The sequence below is a fragment of the Rhinopithecus roxellana genome, chromosome 2 (genome assembly GCF_007565055.1).
Source record: "Rhinopithecus roxellana isolate Shanxi Qingling chromosome 2, ASM756505v1, whole genome shotgun sequence".
Lineage (NCBI taxonomy): Eukaryota > Metazoa > Chordata > Mammalia > Primates > Cercopithecidae > Rhinopithecus > Rhinopithecus roxellana.
In genome coordinates, this window is record NC_044550.1 from 88,336,655 (window position 1) to 88,357,660 (window position 21,006).

Here is a 21,006-nt window from a genome sequence, read left to right on the forward strand (position 1 = left end):
TACGAGCACATGTTATAATGACCCCTGTTCATCATAGAGGCATAGCTTATGAGCTATCGGGCCTCAATAACCAGAATGTATCAGAAAACATTCAGAAGTACATTCTGGTTATTGAGGACAGGTATCTCATAAGGTACGCCTCTATAATGAACATGGGTCAGGGCGGCTAGGCTATTCTTTTTCTTAAAGTTGCCGTCATGAAAAAAATGCTTAAATTATGTGAAGTGAGAGAATGTGGTCTTAAAAGTCAAGTCTCTACTAGAAAAATGAGGTTAATGCCCAAAAGGGAGATTCATTGGTCAGTGTCCTTGTATTTACTTTTCTTTTTTTCTTTTTCTTTTTCTTTTTTTTTTTTTTTTGAGATAGAGTCTCGCTCTGTTGCCCAGGCTGGAGTATAGTGGCACAATCTCGGCTCACTGTTAAGTTTCGCTTCCCGGGGTTCACGCCATTCTCCTGCCTCAGCCTCCCGAGTAGCTGGGACTACAGGCGCCAGCCACCATGCCAGGCTAATTTTTCTGTATTTTTAGTAGAGACAGGGTTTCACTGTGTTAGCCAGGATGGTCACGATGTCCTGACCACCAGCCTTAGCCTCCCAAAGTGCTGGGATTACAAGCGTGAGCCACCGCGCCTGGCCGATGTTGTGGTTTCTTACAGCACCAAATACCACAATGAGCAGCTCCACACTGTAGAACATTCAAAGAAAGACCTATTCAATCTCCACCACTAAAGGCAGTGGTGAAGAGACCATGAAAAAGAGTGTGGGGCACATTCAACCAGCAGTGAATAGACCAAACTACAACACACACACACACACACACACACACACATACCGTATGAGGAAATAGTGGCAGACAAGATTGGAAAGTCAGCAAATTAGGTCATGGGATTTATTAAAAGCATGCTATTTTTTTTCTATATAAACTGTACCCTTGGATAACCACAAAGGACATAAGGTGAGATTTCTCTTTAAAGAAGTAGTCCAACTAATAAATGAAGAATTAATTATATAATTAATATCTCACGATTTTTCAATTCCCAGTGAACTGGTGGATCAATGTGAACATCAGTAGATGCTATTATCACAAAAAGGACTAACCAGATATGATGTCTTGTGATAAAAGAACACACCACTATCTACAAAGAAGACTTGAGAAAATAAATCAAATCTAAATTTGATCATCAATTCAACACAAATCTATAGGGAATATAGACAATGGAAGGGCAAAAGAAAGGCACCGCAAAAGTACAACCAGCAAAATCTAGAGTGTGAACTCTACAAAACAAATGATCTGGTTTCTTCAACAGGCTATTGAAAGGGAAAAGAGAAGATATAGAGATGAAGTCCATAGATTAGAAGACACACCAACCAATCACAAAGTGTGGGCATTATTTAAATATTGATTCAAATAAACAAACTGAAATATATAAATGAATCTTATGAAACAAAAATGTGGCCACTGATCGGATATTTAACTAAATCACTGCTCAATTTTATTTTGGGTGTGATTGTAGTAATGTGCTTATGTGTTTTATCTTCTAGTGATATACACTGAAATATTTACAGATGAAATAATATAAAGCCAATTATTTTCTTGAAATTAATGTGGATGTAGAAAGTAGATAGAGATAGAGATTTAACAAGATGGATCATGAGCTGATAATTGCTGAAGCTGAGTGACAGGCATATAGGGGTTTATTATAATATCCTGTCTGCTTTTGCATATGTTTAATTTTCCATAATAATTTTTAATGTTCTAAAGAATTTAAACTTTATTTTCCAATCAAATGGAAGTCTTTAGAGATTTTATTTTGCAAGTGGCAATATGATTAAAAGGGAAATGGAAAGATAAATTCAGCAATGATTTGCACATTAATTGGCAGTTGGGGAAGACTAAAGACCAGGAGATTAGTTAAGAGTCTCTTACAGCAACTTGATCTACATTGACAAAAGTCTGATTGAGGTAACATTAATAGAAACGAAAAGGAAAAAGTGACAGGAATGATTTTGAGGAACATAAAAGTTCACTACTACTTGAATATGAAACACTAAGCAGAGAAAGATTAAAAGATGACACAAAAATCTCAAACCTGGCATGTTTTTAAAATAGTAATGTCATGAATAAAAACAGGCCAGTCAAGTTGACAAATTGTTAGGTGATGAGGTAACCAATTTTACTTCTGGACATCAAGTTTGAGAGGAAGAAGTGACCACTTGCTATTAAAGTAAATTATTGTTTAGCTACACATGCATTAAAAAAAATCCTTTGTGCTGTCTCCTGAAATGTGATGATGTGTTTAAAAATACAGTGTCATAAATTAAACTTAGCATAATAAAATAATTGAATAAAATAAAAATATAAGTCAAACTTCCTTGTTACTAATATTAAAATAGCCCAAACCCTTCTTTGATAAAATTCTACATTTTTTGTCATGTTTTACCATTAGTTTACACTATTTCGCTGCAAAAAATATTCATGTTCCTTGATATCATAAGTAGATCTGTATATGTACATATTTTACATCATTTTCCCTGTCTCCATACATCTAAACATATGAAACAGTGAACACATCATAGGTACCCAATAAATACCAAGTTTTCTGCCCAATATGCTCATTTATTGCAAGCAGTACTCAGAAGAATAAAATTGTAATTTTGCCAGATAATTTGGAAAGTCTTCTGAAGCTTCCTTAAGTAAGATAACATCATTATTTTATTAAATAGTATCATTAATTATCTTAAGTAACATCATCAATACTGAAATAATTTATCCTAGTGACAAACTATGGAAATATATATAGTAGAAATTGTGTCTAAGTCAGACTTTTGAATTTCATTTATGACAAACTTAGTTGTACACAATTAAAAGTCTACAATAATCACAATACTGTTCAGTGCTTAGCATGTCCATACCTGAAAGTTTGGAATTTGTCATTTTTAATGCCTAGCATCATACATTCCCATATCCTTTACCTTAGTAAGTGATTTCTTGTGACTAAGTGAACCAGTCTAATTACCTCTATAAAAAAAAATTGGGAAGATGCCTCAAAAACAATAAAAAGCAGAAATATAATGTTCTCTCCACTCTCTGATCCTTGACAATTTTTGCTCCCTAGGTCCGCCAATTCAGCATGCTACCCAATACTGACAACTAATCCCAGACTTTCTTTGCTACTTGAAGCCAAGACGACATTCAACTACATCATCTCTCATTGTTTACTAGAAAACTAATGCGAAACTGTTTCATTCGTTTGCTTGAACTTACCAATACATACATGGCTAGAGGTCATTTAGTTTGGCAGTATTCTGATTCAGCAAAACAATAAAACCAACTCAAACTATTTGAAATCCCAATGTCCAGGACCCTGGAGCACCATGTCTCTTGCTGTTATAGCACCTGCCTGTGAGTGTGTTTCCTCACTCGCCTCTGAAAGCTGGCAGCAAGACCCTTGTCCATCAAGCAGGAGAAAAATCCTCATCATCTATCAAGAGGGCCATAGTTGGAATCTTTCTTTCTTATGCACATAGACTGTTCCTGCAGAAACAGATCTTTCCGTGAACAGTAATAAGTTCCCTCTTGTTTAAACAATGATTGGTTGGAATTGTTATTCTTACTTTTTTCACACCATTAAGTGGGAAAAAAAAAAATAACGCACAGAATCAAAAACAGGAGAAGGTAGGACAAAGATGAACACCTCTTAACCTAATTCATTAGAGTCAGGAAGTAATTCTTTAGAAGTCAGGTAAGAATTAGGAGGACAGAGGTAAATTGAAAGAGACAAATCTAGGAGGCAAGGCATCCCAACTCATATTATTGTTATCTGTTGAATTTATGAATATAAGTTTACTGTAGCCATCTGAGAGAAAAACACCTTTAGGGAACAGGGTATTTCCGTAAGCACCATTTCTCCCACTTAATGAACTTTTGCATACCCTTTGCTAAAATTCCTCTCTCTTATAAACTCTCCTCCCATCTCTTGTACTCACCTAATTTCTGCAGGTTTTTCCATTTCTAGATTACACGTCACATTTTCTATCTACACTCTTGAAATTTCTTTTTATAAAATATTACTCTTAATTATGGCATCTGCTATATTCTTCTGTGATTATCTGTCTCTTCTACTAGACTGTATAACTCCTGAGGGCTGGGAAATGGACCCATTCATCTTTTATTACCAGCACTAAACCTACTCAGTGTCTGGAGCAGACAAGAGCTCAGAAAAGTCTATTACAATCAAGTGAAAAGAAATATATGCAGCCTTTTAATTTGATGGTAGAAAAAAATATCTCCCAAGACATATCTTTGTTGGTCCTCCTTTGTGCTAACACCCATTAATTTATCATTAAATAAATAGTTATTCTTAGAAAATGCAAGTATATGAAGAACTCTATCAAACAGTGAAAATTTTTACTTGTTTGATTCTTTTAGTTTCTGAACTTCAATTCTCTTCCTTTAACAAAGCTAAATATACATGTATTGTGAGAATACTTTATATCTTTCATGTTTAACATTTTTAATCTGACACTTTGGACTTAATATTTTAATATAACTAAGTACTTTTTTTTCTTTTTTCAATAAACCATGCCCTGAGTAAGTGTGACATTTCCAGACACTCTGCTGCTAATAGAATTGTTACAAAGTTGAAAAAGACAGGGACTTGCCCTTGAGAAATTCACAGTTTGTCAAGACAGACTAGTCAAAAATAATTAAAACTTAATAGGCGAAGCCCTATATGTATGAAAGTCCAAATGAAATTATTTGGGAATGGCTTATAATTTAATAAATAAAAATAATGATAAAATAGTTTATTTAATTCTTACTTATTTCTACTCTTATTTCTGGATGATCAGTTGCTTAATTCATAAGCAATAATTATTGAGCGCCTACCATGTACTAGGCATCATTCTAAATGCTTTATGTATATAAAAATATTTAATCATCTCCATAGCTCTCTATACATGCACCATTATTATTCCTATTTTACAGATGAGGACACCAGTGCAGAGAGAGGTTCAAGCAAGTTCTTGAGGTTAAATCAGTAGTAGCAGAAATGGGACTAAAATGTAGCTGACTGCAGAGTCCCAGCTCCTAACCACTACAATACAGTGTCTCTTTGGTCAAAAAGCAAGTTTTCTACCTCCTAAATGTGCTCCTGTTATTTTATATAATCTTTTGAGAGAAGTTTGACCAAATCTTGGAGGCTCAAACACTCTCTAGAATACTTGTCTTTGTCATCCTAATGGAGGTGACTTTTTGTCTAGGCAGTTTATACCCCACGCTTCAAGAATAAAAGATTACTTGTGTTTCTCTCACATTTTATAGACCCAGTAAAATGGCATAGCCTTTGTGAATGTAGATTTGTTAAATGGGTAAAACAAAAAGAATGCTGTGTACAGAAAATTAACAACTGGGTTCTGTATTCCATTGCTCTTGCTCTGGCATCATAGAGCAAGTGATTTTAGTTTGCTTCAGGCATAACTTTTCTAAGATTGTTCACAAATATCCATCCAATACATTCCTAAATACCATTTAACTGAAGCATTTATTCTCATTTAAAATAAAATTATCAGTGTAATTGATGAGAAAGAGTGTATAGATAATAATAACTATTTACTATGGCATTCACGAAAAATGACTTGTTTGTCCATTTGTTTATTTATTTATTCAATACATTTTTTTGATTGATATTGTTCTAGAAACATTTTATGGCCAGGTGTGGTGACTTATGCCTGTAATCCCAACACTTTGAGAGGACGACGCAAGAACATCACTTGAGCTCCAGAGTTTAAGACCAGCCTGGACCACATAGTGAGACTCCATCTCTATTGAAAATCAAAAAATTAGTCAGGCATGGTGGCGCATACACATAGTCCCAGCTACTCAGGAGGCTGAGGCAAGATGATCACTTGAGCTGGGAGGTTGAGGCTGCAGTAAGTTATGATCATGTCAACACACTCCAGCCTAGGCAACAGAGCAAGACCCTATCTCAAAAAAATAATAATAATTAATTTAATTTAAATTTAAAAAAACTTTCATGATGGTGAAAGCAGGAAGTAAAAGAATCAAGATATGATTTTATTAAAAACTTCTCTGGAGTAAGATCTACTGTAAGCGAAGCCAAAAGAAGAACAACAAAGTAAGAAAAAGTGTTTAAGACACAGGATTGACAAAGGTTAATTTTCATGATATACAAAAACTTTTTATCAATCAATAAGAAAAAGCTACAGAATGCAATAAAAAAGCACAATGATTTGAGTGAGCAATTCACAGAAAGTAAAATGTAAATAATCTATACATATTTGAAAATAGAGGCTGGGTGTGGTGGCTCATGCCTAGCACTTTGGGAGGCCGAGGCAGGTGGATCGCTTGAGCCCAGGAGTCTGAAACCAGACTGGGCATAATGATGAGACATGTCTCTAAAAAAATTTTTTAAGTTTTTAAAAAGTGTGGTAGCATGCGCCTGTTGTCCCAGCTACTCAGGAGGCTAAGGTGGAAGGATCACTTGAGCCCAAGAGTCTGAGGTTGCAGTGAGTTTTGATCACACCACTGCAATCCAACCTGGGCAACAGAGTGAGACCCTGTCTCCATTTTTAAAAAGGGAAAGAAAATATAATATCCTGAATATCGCTCAAAATGAAAAACTGAAAAATATAAATAACACCCCATCACCATCTACAAGATTAGCAAAAATATTAATTTGCTTTCCACTTTCCACAGTTGGTAAGAGAAAAGGAAAGAGGTAGTTTCATACGTTACTGTTGAAATTGTAAAATGCTGAAACATCTGCAAGAAATTAGCCTCTTACCTTTTGCATTGTGGGAAATAAATAAACGTTGAATGAACAAAATATGTAAGTCCATTCTCTCAGTTGCTATCCCTGTATATATAATTTGACAGTGTTACTTTTGTAAATACTAACCAAATTAACTTCTAATAATCAGATTAACTTCTGATTTTAGCTTTGTGCTTTAGCCATAGCTAAAATCGGGAGCTCCAATCTTGGTATTATAATTTGAGTAAGTTCTAGTAAAGTCTTGCAGAGACCTCAACCTTATGGAGTATCAAAAAAGAGAAAGGCCGTCCCACCCCAGGCAGAGGGGGCAACAAATTTTAAACATTGATCTTTGTTGAAAACTCCTAATAGTGATTTCACATGTTCAGATTCGTCCTCAAGACCACAGACAATAGGCACGATAATGATTAAAGCTGTTGATGCACTCAGAAGAAGACTGAGGATCAGCTGGAATTTGTTCTTGCTCAGTCAGGAACAAGTATGAACAGCGGAAAGTTACAAAGTAAACACACATCTTGGAGAAACATCTCTCTTCCTCTATGTTGAATCGTATCTCTTAGAGGCAGCAAGCGTTACTACTCCCCTCAAAGAACTCTCTGCTTCAAATGGTATATTTAGAATGCCCTGGATGTCACAAGAACAGTACCAATCTTATATTCTTACTCATAGTTGTCTCTGTCCTCTCTATCATTGACAGCCGACAATCCTACTCAAACTCCTCCTTCTTCACTATTTTATGGCAAAGCGCTCTTCCTCTTTTGACCTCATAAAAATTAGAACTTATATTATGTCATCCAGCAATTCTTAGATGGATCTATCATTTGTTTCATACACTATGTTTCCTTAACTAAATAATTTTTAAAAAGCTTAAAGTGGGGCAGTGAGGATACCTTGTACTACTTTGCTACCATTCTGGTTGTTTTCCTCACTATAACACATGGTAAATGTTGCATAAATTGAGCTTCCCTCAATAGAAAAAAGAATGATAAAGGCAGTTGGGTAAAATGAGATTTAGTTGAGGCGTTCAGAATTAAAACACATGTCATTAGAGAACATAAAGGTTTGCCCTGTATTCACAATAGGTTAGCACTTACGTTCATCAGCTTCAAATCTCAAGGTCCTTTCTCATAGACTTCACTGCCAGGTTCATAATTTACTTTCCATCATCCTAATCATTCTCAGGAACTTCAATATCTCTGCTTACCACTCGCCAAACACTTGACCTCATAGTGAGAACCTTTACCTATTTCACCCTAGGTACTTTCATTCATTCTCCACTTTATCACTATGACATTTTATCATATGGACTTGTTTCATTAATCCAAGGATAACTTGGTAGTAGTTATACAATAATGGCTAAAAATATGGAATCTAGCATTAGCCAGATTTGATGATATCTCTGTTCAGGAACTTACTAGCTATGTAACATTGAACAAGTTAGGTAATTGTTGAGAGACAATTCTTCATGGCATTTCTGCACATCTTACATTAGATTTTGTTCTGCATGTTTTGTTTTGTTTTGGGGGGTTTGTTTGTTTGTTTGTTTTGGTTGATTGGTTTGTTTGTTTTGAGAGGGAGTCTTGCTCTGTCACCCAGACTGCAGTGCAGTGGCGTAATCTCAGCTCACGGCAACCTCCACCTCCCGGGTTCACACCATTCTTCTGCCTCAGCCTCCTGAGTAGCTGGGACTACAGGCACCCGCCACCACACCCTAGCTAGTTTTTTGTATTTTTAGTAGAGATGGGGTTTCACCATGTTAGTCAGAATGGTCTCAATCTCCTGACCTCGTGATTCCCCTCACCGCCTCAGCCTCCCAAAATCTGCATGTATTTTTAAGAGTGTTAGCATACCAAACAGAGAGTATCTCCCTCTGAGATGAAGGGCAGATTTGTTTCCTGACAAAGATAATAAAGATAATGTATCTATCTGAGGCAAATATTTGGCAGGTTAGCTAGCAGCCCCTTATAGAATGGGGGGCTTCCTTAAGCTTAGAGTTCCTCAGCAGTAACATAAACACACTATCTGAAGCATTCACCAAGGCCACTCTGTATTGCCCCAATAGAACTTGAGAGGCAAGGGAGCATAAAACTCATGGCACCTGCTATACCATGAGTAATAAAGTCATTTGTCTCTGACCCAGGAGTCTCATATCTTCTGCTAACATCTATCAACCTGTGGCAGACTCACCTGTTAGCTTCCAAGTAAAGTAAAATCCCAGACTCTTTATAGCTCTTGATAATAACTTCTCTGTGCCTCAGTTTTCCTACCTATAAAATGGAGAAAGGATGCCTACTTCACAGAGCTAGTACATTAATAAAATGGAATAATGAGATAATGCATATATAATGCTTCAAACCAGTTACAGCCTTATAGCTGGACCCTTGAACACTCTTTAAGGAGGCAGAATTTGGTGGCTGCTGACCACCTCCTTGCCAAGTCAAATGTCCTACTCCCCAATTCAGTCCTTGCTGGTGTCTCTGCACCACTGACATCAGGGATCCTTCTCTCCTCCATCAACGTTCCTATTTCATAGTCTATGACTCTACTAAACTGGGTTTATTCCTACATTTTTGTCCTTCTCCAATTTCTTCCTCCTGCTCACACTCACGAAACAATGAATTAACAAAAGGATAATGTTTTCCAAATGTCCTAAGGCCATTCTAAATTTCTACAAGATACTAGTTAACAATGCAACAACAGAAAAGTTTTTTTTTTCTAAAATGGGGGAAGGGAAAGGCATTAATCAGAATGAGGTGGTGGAGAAAGTCCTAAGATATTTATCAAAGGGAGAAAAGAGTCATAAGAAAACCTTATAAAACGTGAGGAGTCACACAATTATGTAGATGATCAATATTTGTTATTCTCTAATGTAGAATCTTCATGAAAAATTTGCAATAAATTTAATTGGAAAGAAGGAAAAACAGTTGCATGGCCAAGTGACCACTGAAACACAGTGTGGAATGTTGGAAAGAAGACACTTTTACCATCAACAGATTCCAACAAATCCCAGCTCCAGACTTGAGTAGTTGTAAGAACTTGAGTGAGACACTTAAACTCACCAAACCTCAGTTTACTCACCTCCCAAATGGGGTAAGGCTATTTCTCATAGCTCAACAAATGGTAGCTATGGCAAGTATGATTACTGCAGGATGATGTAAACCAAAAATAAAATTCTAAGCCCCCAGCCAACTGAACTGATCTCTACGCCTGTGGCATTCTACAACCAATAGAAATAGAAAAGATCATTCAAGAGTACTATGAACACCTTTATGCACACAAACTAGAGAACCTAGAGGAGATGGACAAATTCCTGGAAATATACAACCCTCCCAGATTAAACTAGCAAGAAATAGAAACTCTGAACAGATCAGTAACAAGCAGCAGGACTGAAACGGTAACTGTGATGGTTAATATTGAATGTCAACTTGATTGGATTGAAAGATGCAAGCTGTTGTTCCTGGGTGTGTCTGTGAGGGTGCTGCCAAAGAGACTAACATTTGAGTCAGTGGACTGGGAGAGGCAGACCCACCCTCAATCTGGGTGGGCATCATCTAATTAGCTGCCAGCACAGCTAGAATAAAGCAGGCAGAAAAGGTGGAAGAAGCTGACTTGCTGACTTCTGGCCTTCAACTTTCTCCCATACTGGATGGTTTCTGCTTTCAAATATTAGATTCCAAGATCTTCAGCTTTTGGACTCTTGGACTTACACCAGTGATCTGCCAGGGTCTCTCAGGCTTTTGGCCACAGACTGAAGGCTGCACTGTCGACTTCCCTACTTTTGAGATATGAGGACTTGGACCAGCTTCCTTGTTCTTTAGCTTGTAGACGGCATATTGTGGGACTTCGCCTTGTGACTGTGTGAGTCAAAAATCCTTAGTAAACTCCCTTTCATATATACATCGAACCTATTAGTTCTGTCCCTCTAGAGACCCTAACTAATACAGTAATTTAAAAATTGGCAACAAAAAAAGTCAAGGGCCAGATGGATTCGCAGCTGAATTCTACCAGACATTCAAAGAAGAATTGGAACCAATCCTATGACACTATTCTACTATAAGACAGGGAAAGAAGGAATCATCCCTACATCATTCTGTGAAGCCAGCATCACCCAATAGCAAAACCAGGAAAGGACACAATGAAAAAAGAGGAAACTACAGACCAATATCCCTAATGAACAAAGATGCAAAAATCCTCAGCAAAATACTAGCTAAACCAATCCAGCGTATCAAAAAGATAATCCGCCATGATCAAGTGGTTTCATACCAGGGATACAGGGATGATTTAACATATGCAAGCAAGTCAATAGATGTGATACACCACATAAACAGAATTTAAAACAAAAACTACATGGTCATCTCAACAGATGCAGAAAAATCATTTGACAAAATCCAGCATCAATTTTTGGTTAAAACCCATTGGCATAGAAGGGACATACCTTAAGGGTAATAAAAGTCATCTATGACAAACCCACAGCCAACATTATACTGAATGGGGAAAAGTTGAAAGCATTCCCCCTGAAAACTGGAACAAGACAAACATCCCACTTTTCCCACTTCTATTCAACATAATACTGGAAGTCCTAGCCAGAACAATCAGAAAAGAGAAAGAAATAAAGGACATCCAGATCAGTAAAATGGAAGTCAAATTATCACTGTTCACTGATTATATAGTTGTATACCCAGAAAACCCTAAAAACTCCTCCAAAAAACTTCTAGAACTGATAAACGAATTCAGTAAAGCTTCAGGATACAAAATTAGTGTACACAAATCAGTAGCTCTGCAGCAACCAACAGCAACCAAGCTGAGAATCAAATAAAGAACTTAACCCCTTTTACAATAGCTGCAAAAAAAATAAATAAAATAAAATACTTAGGAACATACTTAACCAAGGAGGTAAAATATCTCTACAAGGAAAACTACAAAACACTGCTGAAAGAAATCATAGGTGACACAAACCAATGGTAATACATCTCATGTGTGTTTGGATGGGTAGAATTAATATTGTGAAAATGACCATCCGGCTAAAAGCAATCTACAAATTCAGTGCAATTCCTATCAAAATACCACCATAATTCTTCATAGAACTAGAAAAAAATATTATAAAATTCACATAGAGCCAAAAAAGAGTCCACACAGACAAAGCAGGACTAAGCAAAAAGAACAAATCTGGAGCCATCACATTACCTAACTTCAGACTATACTATAAGGCTATCGTCACCAAAACAGTATGGTACTAGTATAAAAACAGGTACATAGACCAATGGAACAGAATAGAGGACCCAGAAGTAAGTCCAATACTCACAGTTAACTGATCTTCAACAAAGCAAACAACATAAAGTGGGTAAAGGACACCCTATTCAACAAATGGTGCTAGGATAATTGGCAAGCCACATGTAGAAGAATGAAACTGTATCCTCACCCCTTACCTTATGCAAAAATCAACTCTAGATGGATAAAAGACTTAAATATAAAACCTGAAACCATAAAAATTCCAGAAGATAACATCCGAAAAACCTTTCTAGACATCAGCTTAGGCAAAGGCTTCATGACCAAGAACACAAAAGCAAACTGCAACAACAACAACAAAAGATAAATAGATGGAACTTAATTAAACTAAAAAACTTTTGCATAACAAAAGAAATAATCAGCAGAGTAAACTGACAACCCACAGAGTGGGAGAAAATCTTCACAAACTACACATGACAAAGGACTATTATCCACAATCTGCAAGGAATTCAAACAGATAAGCAAGAAACAGAAAAAAAAAAAAAAAAAATCCTATCAAAAACTGGGCTAAGGACATGAATAGACAATTCTCAGAAGATATACAAATGGTCAACAAACATATGAAAAAATGCTCAACATCATTAATGATCGGGGACATGCAGGTCAAAACCACAGTGTGATACCACCTTACTCCTGCAAGAATGGCCATAATAAAAAATAATAGATGTTGGCGTGGATGTGGTAAAAAGGGAACATGTTTGCACTGCTGGTGGGAATGTAAACTAGTACAACCACTATGGGAAACAGTGTGAAGATTCCTTAAAGAACTAAAAGTAGATCTACCATTTAATCCAGCAATCCCACTACTGGATATCTACCCAGAGGAAAAGAAGTCATTATACAAAAATGACACTTGCACATGCATGTTTATAGCAGCACAATTTGCAATTGCAAAAATATGGAACCAGACCAAATGCCCATCAATCAAGTAGATAAAGAAAATGTAGTACACATACACCATAGAATACCACTCACCCATAAAAAGGTATGAAATAATGGCATTTGCAGCAACCTGGATAAAATTGGAGACCATTATTCTAAGTGCAGTAACTCAGGAATGGAAAACCAAACATTGTATGTTCTCACTCATAAATGGAAGCTAAACTGTGAGGATGCAAAGTCATAAGAATGATACAATGAACTTTGGAGCCTTAGAGGAAAGAATGGGAGGAGAGTGAGGGATAAAAGACTACACACTGGGTACAGTGTACACTGCTCAGTTGATGCATACACCAAAAAATCAGAAATCACCACTAAATAATGTACCCATGTAACAAAACACCACCTGTCCCCCCAAAACCTATTGAAATTTTAAAAAAATAATAAAATTAAAAAATAAAAGTAAACCTGAACACTAGTTCAGGCCATGATGGGAAAGGGTGGTTGGGCATGCCTCCTTATACCTTCTTCTCTTTGGAATTCAGGCACAGTTTACCAGAATTAACATTAAGAGAGAACTTAAGATCGACAAAACAAACTCTTTGTAGCAATAAGATACCAGCATGACAGACAGTGGGCCCTAAAAGAAATCAAAGTATTTTACCCCAAGATGTATTTCTTTGACATATTTTGAAATGGCCCTGCCAAGCTCTCACTTGTGTGGAAAATCTGCATTCTGTAGAGAATCCCCTTCCCTTTCCAGATCTCTTTCCTGGTCCAGGAGAGATTAAGAGTCTGGTACCTCTTTAAGTCTGATAAGAAACATTTACAACCTATTCTCTCTGAAGCCTGCTACCTGGAGGCTTCATCTGCATTTGGCCATTATGGCCAAAACCACACTTACTTTTGCACCAACCTAATAGAAGGTATCACCAGCTTCATAAAAACTCCAGGTGCTGAACATTCCTTAGTGTCAGGCTAATATAACTCAGTGCCAGTCTTAGAAAACTGTTTGCTTAATTTGATAAACTTACCTGTAACAAAAAATCAAAGAGTGCCATCTTGGACCACTCATGATGATGTATTTCAGTACAACCCGATTCAGGCTTGGGTACTCGGCCGTTCTGCCAGCATTTCTGTTTCAGCAACTGCTGATAAGTTCCCCAGGTGAGCTTAACGGAAGAATGGGTGTCATTACTTGCTGGAGATAAAGATGCATCCCAGAGAATGATGGGGCATGGGCGGCCATCTATGGAATCAGAAAAACAAACACACTTTCAGCACACTACTGACCCAGGGTGTGCCTTTGAGCAGGTCGTTCACTCTTTCACAGTCTCACTCTCACCTATCAAATGTGAGAGTATGATTTGACAATATTTTATGGTCCCTTTGTCTTCTGAAGTTTTAATACTTTCATACCTCATTGCTTCCTGTTTGAAGTCTTATAAAGCAGAAAGTTATTGTTAGACAATGAAGAAAAATTTTAAACAAGATACTTTATAGATGTGGCAGGAATGGGCTACTAAGCACCAATAACAACATCCTATGGTTAATGTGGTTTTATTCCACATCTAAAAGCAGCTACCACAAAAAGGGAAAGAATCCAGACATTTATAATTGTCTATTCAACGTCTGAGTGGAGCTGCTCTTTATTTGTAATAACAACTGTCTGATTTTCTAAGGCCACATTATGATGTCAGGAAGAAAAAGAATTTTTAGAAGTCGCAAATTTAAAAGTGAAATTGTATGGTTCACACCAATCACTATAATCTCCAAAGACGGAAAAAAAAGAGGCAAGAGGTTTTTTCTTTCCTGATAGAAACTGTGCAAGCACAACAGTGTTCTTGTTAAGGGATCATTTATTCACACACAACCTCAACAAAGTTCATTTAAGCAGATGTCAGTTCTTCAACTGCATGTGCATAGATGATCTTTTTTAACCTGTCACTCGGTTTGTTTTGTCTCACTTTTGGAAGTTTGGAAATGCAATTTCTTTCATTGTTAAACTGTACAAAGAATGATGGGCCCCAGTGAAATAATCATAAACAAGGAAGACCATGATCCAGACACATTAAACAACACTTCAAACTTAAAACCAATAACATCATTCCCAAGCCCCCATTTCTGACCAATAAAGTCACAAGGAGATGGTGTTGAGCATTTTTGCTTATAACTCAAAAATCAGAATGATGTGCCTGATAAAAACAACTAAATTACAAAGATCCGATAAAGCCCACTAAACTCATTCTTAACAGGCCTGAACAACAGAGGCCTCTGAAATTACAACTGGAATGTTCAGACTTGTCACAGGAATTTTTAAAACCTCTCTTAAATAGCCTCAGATGTTCTCAATATATAATTTTATGGTCTATTAGCAACTTTTATTTTGCCACCTTACTGTCTTGCCATCTTGTAGAATTCTTATCTCCAGTCTTTAACACAGGAAACAGTCCTCTAACCACTCCTGAGTTTGGAGTTATACTAACCTTAATAGTTTCAGTAGCATTAACTTAAATCATTCCAATCACTTGCATTATAGTTCTGTTCAAAGAAAAATCTTTCTCCCTTTAGCCTTGCAATGTAGGCCAAGACATGTGGAAAGTCTACTGGATTATGGAAAATATGCCACAATCATTCATACAAAACTAAGAGAAGAGTAGAGAAAGAAATGTGAGCCATAACAAAAGAGCTTCATTTGCAGCACTCTCTCTCTCCTTCCAATTTCGCTTTACCTTAGTAAATGATTTGGGGTTCCTGGGACCTAGTTAACTTCTTAGATATCAGATAATTTTGAATGTGTATATCCCAAATACTACGCCAATTTATTTTAAAAGAATAAATTCCAGGTAAAAGCAATCCATCATGCTGTGGAAGACAGCACTGGGCCAGGATAACCAAATACAAATAGAAAATAGACACATAGCGTCCAAAGGTGTGTGCTTCAGGCGTCTAAAAATAAACACCAAGAAGCTCTTTCTATCAGTGTCTTTGAACCAAAGTTATACACAGACAAAGAGCACTTAGCATGCTCAGGGCTAGAAAGTATTCAAAGGGAGTTGAAACCTAACAGTGAACTTCAACACAAAACAACACACGGGTCAGAAGGACAGCAGTTTCCTCAGCAATTCATATAAGGCCTTTGGAGAAATATGGAAATGATCTACATAAACAATTGAAACCTGCTGGGCTGTTTTTCTTCCCTTTAGAAACATTTGTTTCTAATTGTAAAACTAATTAAAGGTAAATCTACTCATTTCATGAAATACAGAAAAACATAAAAATGTATAGCTAAGAAAATAAAAATCACCCATAACCTCCTCTCCCAGTAATTGGTTCTGTTATTTGTATATTTACCTCCAGTATTTTTCTATCTCTTTCTTCCTCATCTGAATAGGTAAACTGCTTCTAGAATTCTTTTTTTTTTTTTTTTTTTTTTTTTTTTTTTTTTTTTGAGACGGAGTCTTGCTCTGTCGCCCAGGCTGGAGTGCAGTGGCCAGATCTCAGCTCACTGCAAGCTCCCCCTCCCGGGTTTACGCCATTCTCCTGCCTCAGCCTCCGGAGTAGCTGGGACTACAGGCGCCCGCCACCTCGCCCGGCTAGTTTTTTGTATTTTTAGTAGAGACGGGGTTTCACCGTGTTAGCCAGGATGGTCTCGATCTCCTGACCTCGTGATCCGCCCGTCTCGGCCTCCCAAAGTGCTGGGATTACAGGCTTGAGCCACCGCGCCCGGCCCTAGAATTCTTTTTAAAGAGTATAACTTATGATTAGAGCTCAGACTCCGGAATCCAACACAATTCTGGTCACATTATGTCTTAGTTTTGTAATGTTAGAGAAGTTACATAACCCTTTTAAACCCTGTTTTTCTCACCTGTAAAATGAAGCAATAACATACCTTCAAAAGTGACCTTATTAGGAAGAAATGAGATCGTGCATCTAAAATTCCCAGCATGGTACCTAATGTAAACACATGCCCCAGAAAGGTTTTGCTCTGATGACTATACATATATACATCACATAATCACATAATTCATCAGGCTTCAACTGACCTTTACTATTTCTTGAGCATTTACTGTGCACTAAGCACTATTCTAGAACCTGAAGCTACATACGTGAATAGATAAAGGTCAAGTTTTTTTGCTTTCATGGAACTTACATTTCTACCAGGAGAAAGAGGCAAAATTAATGCAAAGAAAAAAGGCTATTTGGGATCATCTTGTATGTAGAGTTTGTCATAATTATTTCACTAAATATTATACTATAAATATTGATTTCAATTATTTTTAAATAGTGCCACTTTAAATGTAATGCAATAATCTAGCCCAGTGATCAGCAAATTTTATAAAAGGCAGATAGTAAATATTTTAGGCTTTGAGGGCCTAAAATATCACAACTATTCAACTATGCCACTGTTCAACTCCATTGTAGCCCAAAAGCAGTCATGGACAATATATAAACAAGTGGCCATAACTATCCCATTAATATTTTATCATGTATGCTGAAACATAAATTTCATATGAGTCTCAAGGGTCATAGCAATATCACTAATCTTCTGATTTTTGTCAATCATTTAAAATTATAGAGACTATTTTTAGTTCACAAAATAAAAACAGGCAGTGGGCCATTTTTGGCCCACAGGCTATACATTAACCCCTAATTTAGTTTATGAGTATAATGTATGTCAGTCACCATTTCTCTATTTTAGATCAACAAATTTTTGGAATGATACATTTTCTATACTAATCATTAAAAAGGCATTCTCAAACTGCCGAAGAAAGTGTTCAGCTGATAAGTATAATTGGTTTTCAATTAATAGCCTATGTTTTTCTCCCAATCCATCCATTTCCCCTCAGCAAAATCTTCTGAAAGCCGACTATCGCATAAAGACATTCTTTCCTGCCCTGCTAGAAATCAGTGCACCTCAGGAAAGGGGATTCCCAGAGAACCAGAAGAAAGTATGGTGAGCAGTAAGACTTAGACTGAGTCACAGATGGCTGTGGTTCATTTCCACATACAGGTCTTCTTGCTACATATACATGTGCGGCCCTTGCAGGTAATAATAGTAGTCAGTATAACTCCAGATCTCAGAGCAATGAGTACTTCTGAGAGGAGAATTCCATTTCTTTTAATACACGGCTTTTGAAAGAATTAAATGAATCTTGATGGATTTGAAGAGATGACAGAAAAATTGCCTCTGAAAACAGGAAACTGGTTAAAGCAACTTACCCTGAAGTGTTTCAGAGATGAGAAGCATTCATCTCTCCACATTCAGGTTTGTCAAAATGATGCAGTACTCTGGTCTCTCTAGAGAAATCTCAAAAAGTGAAGAGATAAAATTCTGTCTCAGTGGTGAGAAAGCGGATTTTAAAAGATATGTGGGTGTTCATGTGAATTAAAGGTTATAGAGCTGTCCTAAAAAATGAGACTTGCCAGGAAAGCTTCTTTTTTTCCGAAATCTGAATATTTCCCCTGAATTTTGATGCTCTCCCAAGTCATTTTTTATTCAAAAGCACAAAGAAGACATTCTTCTGAGAAGATGAACATGAAAATTCACTTAGAATGAGTGCTTTACACAATCTTCTTTGTCTAGATTTATTAAATGCCCTTCACTTTGAGCACTGGCTGAGTGGTTTTGTGGAATTATAGGTGAATGCTAAGCATGTTGGGTGGAGCTGTGAATGTCTGTGTGCATTTGTCACTGAGCAAAAATAAGAATAAAAGTCTCGAGCTCTGAAATCAAAAGTTCTTTCTTTTGCACGGGCCATGTTCCAAGACTCCTTGTGAACAAGATAAAAAGCAAGTGACAGTCCAGCTCAAGTCCTTCATTAAAAACAATTCTACAATACCCATTGAAGAAAACAAAAGCCAGTCAAACTTGAGCAGCATCTTTGTTATAGGAAACAAATTCTCTTGGTCTCCATTGCAACTGTCAACAACACATTGAAGGAAAACTTTAATGCAAAAAGAAATAAACCTCTATAAGGATTTCATGATTTTTAAAAACAGTAGGTGGGGAGGTAGGAGTCTGTAGATTACATAGGCATAGATTTTATATGGCCAAACAAGTCCTGAATCTAGGGATTTGTCCTAGAGCAAATAAAAACCACAATAAGATATGACTTCACCCCAGTTAGAAGGGCTATGATTAAAAAGACAAAAAGATTACAAGTGTTGGTGAGGGTTTGGAGAAAAGGGAACCCTTAGCACTGCCGGTCGGAATGTGCATTAATATAGCCATGATGGAAAACAGTATGGAAGTTTCTCAGGAAGCTAAAAATAGAATTACCATACTATCCAGTAATCCTAATTCTGGGTATCTATCCAAAGAAATTGAAATCAGTATGCCGAAGAGATGTCTGTACTCCCATGTTCACTGCAGCACTGTTTATAATAGCTAAGTTATGGAAGCAACCTAGGTGTCCATCATCAGAAAATGGATAAGAAAAATGTGCTATGTTACATATACACAATGGAATTCTATTATTCACCCTTTAGAAAGGGAGAAATCCTGTCATTTGTGACAACATGGATGAACCTGGATGACACTATTTTAAGCAAAATAATCCAGGCACAGAAAGACAAATACTGCATGACCTCATTTATATGTGGAATCTAAAAAAGTGGAACTCAAAAGTAGAGAGGAGAATGGTGGCTACCAGAGGCTGGGAGAGGGGGTTAAATTGGAAAAGGGTTGATCAACAGGTACAAAGTTTTGGTTAGACAGGACAGATAAGCTTTAGTGATCTATTGTACAGAATGGTGACTATAATAAATAATAATACAAGGTATATATCAAAATTACTAAAAGAATATATTTACAACGTTTCACCAAAAAAAAAAAGATAATCCTATGATTCGAAGAAGCCTAAAAATAAATTAATTAAAATTTAAATTTTTTTTAAAAGTAAGGTGATGGATTTTTTAAATTAGCATAATTTAATAATTCCACATTGTAAACATATATCAAAAATCACTTCGTACCCATAAACATATAGAAATACTCAACTGAAAATTAGATTAAATAATAAAAAAGAAGTAGATCTCTGGGTGACTCAGAATATGTTTCATATATTTATTTATCTAACTGTTTTTCACTTCATAGTTTGTTTTCTCTAGGCCTGAGTTAAAATAATCTCCATACTTCCTCAGGAGTTAGCTAAGTGTGAAGTCAAGGAAGCAGGAAAGGAGAATGTCTCATGACTTCATTCATCACCAACTACCTAAACAACCTAAATCGCCAGTTCTCTGAAAACAAGCGTTCTTCTTTGTTCCGACGAATGGGCAGGAACTTCTGCTTTCTAGGTCTGCACTGAACTTTTGCTGTATAAATAGAAACTCCAAGACCCTTCCTGTCTCAATATTCCACTTTAAAAAACAGGAATCAAATTTGACTTCAGAGGGTGGTGATGATGTGGTCACTGTGCCAGACTCTACAATCACATTTTGCAGATAAAGTCTTGGTCACATCAGGGTGACTCAGTCCTGGGCGATTTAGCATTTGTTAATCCAGTTAAATCCATGAATTCCTGACCTGAGTGACCCTCTTACTTCTTACAGTGCAAAGCCCATGACATCATTCCCTTTCTTCAAACCCTTCAGTGACTCCCTATTTTCTGCAAGATAAAGTCCAGGCTCCTTACAGGACATAAAACACACTCACTCTTACTTACCACAGCTTAACTCACATCATGCCCCCCAAACCCTAATCTGTTGTTTTTCAGAACTATTTGCAATTTCCTGAACACACTCTGCTTTCACACATTTTTCATAGTCTGTTCCCTCTATACTTTCTGCACCCGTCCCATCTCTCACACCACCCACAGTGACTTTTAAGAACCAGTTCTGGCATTACCTCTTCCAAAAGTATTTATAATTTCCCACTCAACCCCCTACATACACATTCTAGGCTTAATTCTCCCTCTCTTTGCCTACAGGGCCTCCTAAAAATATCTCCGTTGATGTTTTTATCACACCCTTTTTGTAAGGTAAGTTTGCTTAACTGTCTCCTGTCTTCCAAGCTGAGAGCTCTGAAGAACAGAGACTACTTCTTAG

At 36.7% G+C, this 21,006-nt stretch overlaps 1 protein-coding gene across 1 annotated transcript in view; it reads right to left on the reverse strand.

Moving 5' to 3' along the window:
• GASK1B (golgi associated kinase 1B) overlaps positions 1 to 21,006 on the reverse strand; it is a 48,237-nt gene that overhangs the window by 16,731 nt on the left and 10,500 nt on the right. The window contains exon 3 of the mRNA XM_010383279.2: positions 13,992 to 14,206. Within this exon, the coding sequence (XP_010381581.2) occupies positions 13,992 to 14,206 (215 nt within the window). The remainder of the gene's footprint in view (positions 1 to 13,991; positions 14,207 to 21,006) is intronic.